The sequence below is a fragment of the Protobothrops mucrosquamatus genome, unplaced genomic scaffold, assembly GCF_001527695.2.
Source record: "Protobothrops mucrosquamatus isolate PMUCROS unplaced genomic scaffold, P.Mucros_1.0 scaffold_307, whole genome shotgun sequence".
NCBI lineage: Eukaryota > Metazoa > Chordata > Lepidosauria > Squamata > Viperidae > Protobothrops > Protobothrops mucrosquamatus.
In genome coordinates, this window is record NW_015386383.1 from 387,555 (window position 1) to 392,733 (window position 5,179).

At 36.5% G+C, this 5,179-nt stretch overlaps 1 protein-coding gene across 1 annotated transcript in view; it reads right to left on the reverse strand.

Moving 5' to 3' along the window:
- Window positions 1-593: 593 nt before the first annotated feature.
- Window positions 594-5,179, reverse strand: part of EXOC5 (exocyst complex component 5) — a 24,583-nt gene continuing 19,997 nt past the window's right edge. Inside the window, exons 14-18 of the mRNA XM_015832129.1 lie at window positions 4,258-4,378; window positions 3,550-3,636; window positions 3,151-3,259; window positions 1,247-1,462; window positions 594-974 (exon numbers count right to left, since the gene is read on the reverse strand). Coding sequence (XP_015687615.1) covers window positions 786-974; window positions 1,247-1,462; window positions 3,151-3,259; window positions 3,550-3,636; window positions 4,258-4,378 — 722 coding nt within the window. The 3' untranslated portion in view covers window positions 594-785. The remainder of the gene's footprint in view (window positions 975-1,246; window positions 1,463-3,150; window positions 3,260-3,549; window positions 3,637-4,257; window positions 4,379-5,179) is intronic.

Consider the following 5,179-nt stretch of genomic DNA (forward strand, 5'->3'; position numbering starts at 1 on the left):
TCTTCATGTAGCCTTGATATGGCACAAGAAAAAGAAGAAATTCTATTCTATTCTATTCTATTCTATTCTATTTTCTAGTTCTAATTCTATTCTTTCCCCTTTCCATTCATCATCCATTTTGAGGGGCAAGATACAAACAAAAATGAATATAATTTCTGCAGCGTTAACCTCTTTTTGTTTTGTAGTGTGCTATGATGTCATATTCTTTTTAACATCTTAATAGCACATCTTGAGCCTGTGACAATTTTCTACAACATCTAAATGTTGTGATTTGATATGTCTGTTGAGTTTCTGCCCATCGGGCACAGAAATCCTATCAGCAAAAGAGCAACCTTGGCTACTGTCACCCACACTAGACTCCAGATGCTTCTTGGAGACATGTCCAATATTTAGAAGCATTCAGATATATGCAAGCACTAAGCTCTGAGGAAAAGGAACAGCCAGAACTGGACAATTGGCTAAGACATGCCAATTGACAAATGTTGAAAAATCAAAGTATTTCTCTCCCTCCAGAACACAAGTTAGAAGGCTCTAGTGCACCGTGTGCTTTCTGACAACCATGTTTTTTCCTATGAAAGGAAAACAGAAAATGGTTTAGGAGGAACCTGATAAGATTATTTATTCCAGAAGCAAGATGAAAACAGGACAGTGGTAAAGACCAATTTAGTTATGGCAGTTTGTTCGTCCAAGCAACCTCCACACTCTATTTTTCACTCAAAAGCCACTTTCGTATGCTGCTGATAAACCAAGTCCTTGTGAATGCTTGGTTTCCTTCTTCTGCATGCTCAGCTGAAGTGGCGACCAAGACGAGCAGATCTGTAGTCAAAGCGTAGCTGTACAAAGGAATGGAGAATATTCTTCTCTAGAATAGCCAACTGCTCTCCTGAGCAGACCTGCTTCAAGTTATCTGGAGCTACAACAAGGAGGTTGCAAAGGGAATGGAGCGTGTCAAAAAGCTGCAATACCAACGCAACCTGTGACAATCAGGAAAAGCAAAGCAAAATTCAGTATAAATATCAAGGGGTACTTTTCAGAAAATCAGCTTAAACACTTTTTAGCAATTATTTACGCATATCTTAATGCAATACTTTTTGTCATCTGGTTCAGGAACACAACAAACCCGAAAGATAGGCCATTTAACTGTGCTCATTTTACAAACATTAAGACCACAGCGTACCCATGCCAGCCAGTTCAATACACATGAGCCATAGCTCAGACTGCATTTGCAATAATAGCCCATACTCACCTTGAACTCTTTGGCACACTTTCTGTATTCAGCCACATCACAGATTGCCAACATGCCACCCATGCAGCTGTAGGAATATTGCTGTAGATGCTCATAAATAAGGCGATGGAAACGAACACCAAACTCCATCAAAACACTGTCCACATTCTTGCCATCCATAGAATTCCTGATCTTTTCCAGTTGCTTTCTAACATAGGCACAGACTTTGGCACAGGCCTGTAACATAAACAAGGACGTCAAGGAGAAAAGATTCATCTTGACATGAAAGCTACAAAATGGGTGAGAGGAGACTCTCTGGGCAATTCCTAGGATACCAACTTTTGTTCAATGAAAATAACTAGGATATCACTTTCAGACGATTCCCCCCCCCCCCCAGAACATGAAATTCTCTCTACCTCTCTTTTATTAAAAGATTTTAAGTCTTTGCAATGGATAGCGGTTTGCTTACGTAGAAAAAACTTGGTAAAACCAGTCCTACCTGAAGTAACTACATTGCAGCCTATTTCAGACATCTATAATTGAAACTGTATTAATTTTCCAGATACATTGTGGAAAAGACCTGTTGCCTTGAATATCTTACCCATTAGTTTATTATTTACAAAGCACTCTGGCCCTCACTAACCTACACAAAATTTTACTAAAAGTTAATCTTTTAGTAAAATTAATATGACTAACACAGAAAATAATCGCACATATCCACCAACCTATAACCTTCAAACAAACAATTATAATATAATTGGCTAATTGTAAAGTCATTCAGAATGTCAGAATCATTCTGCATTTACTCTGTGGAATAGACAAAAGAGATTTGAATTCCAATAAAAAATAAATTTCTATTAAAATAGCATGTTGTTTTGTTCCTTTGATTCAGTTGCTGACTCCTGGCTACTGTGAGGACTAGTTCCTACAGTTTTCTTAGCAAGGTTTTTTGGAAGTGGTTTCCCACCTTCTTCTTAGGATTGATAAAGTATGGCTGGCCCAAGGTCACCTGATAGGCTTCATGACTAAGGCTGGACTAGAATTCATGGTCTCCCAATTTCTAGCGTGATGTCTTAAACATTGCATCAAACTGGCTCTCTTAATTTAGGCATAATTAATTTAAAGTAAATGTAAGAACCAATAGTATGGCAATTTAGGTGCTGGACCAGGAGGAAGGACATCTACGTTTTACTCTTCACTGAGGCAGGCAAACTAACCAGGTGACCTTAGGCCAATAATCCCCTATCAGCACCAGGCTCTGCAACAAGCCAGCTGATAAACAAACATTTATTGGCTATTTTGCTATAAGAATTAGACAACCAAGGTGAAAAAACAAGCAAGCCTTGCAACTAAGCAGGAAAAATGCTAAGAAAAACAACTCTATAACTAATATACAATACAAGATTGCACTGATCTAAATTTAACAGTTTTTGTATCTGACTATGGCAACACAGAGTTCTAACTCTGTCATTTATGCTCTCAGAAAAGGGATGTGAACATTTTCACTCTTGCTTTCTGTATATGGCCTATTGTAGCTGAAATGTAGAATAAATTGTTCTATAGAATGGGTAGATTGACTGCTGGTGGTAGCTGCTAAATCATGATGGCAAATAATGTGGCTCAATAAACAGAGGACATAGACTTCTGAAGAAAATCTAAATTATTTGAAGAAATACAATTAGTCTAAAAAAATTTCTATATTAACATTGAACATACTGTATAAGGAAATGCTAATATTCCCCCCAGCTTAAATCACACAAAAAACCTGCACCAGAATTCTTAGATAAGTGGAAGAAAATTTTACTATTAAGCAAGGTAATACAATGTATACCCCAAGCACAGTTAACTGTAGGAAACACCAGCAGCAGCAACCCAATTACTTGCTGTGCCACTTATCACTTACTAAGCTATATATAGTTACTCACATTAGTGTACTGAATCATTACATTGTTCTCATCTTCTGGTTTGAAATCGGTTTTCTTTTGTTCAGCTGCTAAGATGTGCTTCATGTGTCCAATCATGCAATTCAGTGTCCTTCAAAATCAAAATACTAGGTTGTAGTTTTAGAAAGAGCATTTTAAATTTTACAAAGTTGCAGTGTGATCTTCGTAAGTTGCAATGAAATGCACATGCGTTTCTATTTTCATGAAATTGCAGAAATGAAGGAATACAAGGCTGTCAAATTATTATTTTTTATTATTTAATATTTAATATACTCCTTGTGGTGAATTCTTAAAAATATAATATTTAGTCCTGTATTTAATATCTTAATACAATAATGGACAAAATGAAAGATGAAACTAAAATATGAAATCTTCACTTGCCTATCTATGCCTATATCCAATTTCACCTCCATTTGTTCTGTAATGTCCTTTTTCTTCTGAAGACATTCAGATAGCTTAGGAGAAGAGCTGTGATAAATTAAAGAATGGACAGTTAGTATCAACCCTCTATTATAATGTATGCATCAACTGCAGACAACCTGAACATTCCAAGCACTTAACTTGTGCAAGGATTTTTTTAGCTCATCTCCCTTTTATTTTCCCTTCTCAGAAAATAGGCTTTCATGTCAAAATTATATACAGAACAATCCAACTGATGTGAAAAGAATACTTGCGGCAGGGAACGCAGGATGCAGACAAATACAGAAAAGTGTTACACATTTTCAGGATCTAAGAGGAGCCCTTCTAGACAGTATCAGAGGCCTATTTAGGTTCAACATTCCGTTTCTCAAACTAGCCAACTTCAGGGAAGAGCACAAGCATGTCCAGGGAGGAAAGAACCATTAGCTTTATTACTTATAAAAAATACGCACACTGGTAGGAAGTGAAGAGGGACAGGTTTCCAAAAGGAAGGCCAATCCCTTGTAAGGGAAGCCATTAATACAGAATGACTAGACTGAGGTTATTTAAACGAAGGCTCTGCACTTTTAATATGGCTTTATTCAGGAAGGTTTTGAGAAAAGGTACATTTATGAAACAGAATGCAAACTCCACACGACTTTTGGCACAAGGATATAATAAATGATCTACCTCACCAATGGCATCAGATGGTCACTGAACTGCTTATCAAAAAGATGAAAAATGGTATTAGCCTGATTTACAATATCCAGGAAATAAAGATTTGCATTCTTGGCATCTGGAGAAGGAATACCTAAAAATGAAATGAAATGTCAACACATTAAAATTTCTCTGGAACTAAAAAAAAAAAATCCAATTAACAGTCTATCAGGAATTACGAGTAATAATTATACAACTGATCATAGGACAAATTTATCAAGCATTGTAAGAAGGATGATTTGTTTTGCAAAGGTTATCTGTAAGGGCTGCACATGCTTTGGAAATGATTCAGAAAAAGGTGCTTTCATGTAAATCCAAAGAACATTGTGATTGTTTTCAAGAGTTGACTTTCTCAAGTTAATGCAACTCTTAAAACAGCCACATCTTTTTTTTTCAGAATCAAATGGAAACCTAAAGAAAGGTAGGTTCAATAAATAGTACAGAGGTTCTGTCCTTTCACTAGCTCTGAAGTATATCTTCTGAATCATTTTAAACCATGTGCAGACCTGATATTTAAACAGGTTGTCTATTTTTAGAACCAATAGAAGGTGGAAATAAAATGTATTATGGAATTAAATGATTCTTTAAAACCTTTAATGTATAGTTTTATATTTCATTGTTGTTCCACTGGTTAATTGTTCTGTCAGGAAGTTTCTCCTTAGTTCTAGGTTGCTTCTCTCCTTGATTAGTTTCTATCCGTTGCTTCTTGTCCTGCCTTCAGGCGCTTTGGAAAATAGCTTGACTCCCTCTTCTTTATGGCAGCCCCTGAGATATTGGAACACTGCTATCATGTCCCCCCTCGTCCTTCTCTTCGTTAAACTAGACATACCCAATTCCATCAACCTTTCCTTATGTTTTAGCCTCCAGTCCCCTAATCATCTTTATTGCACTTCTT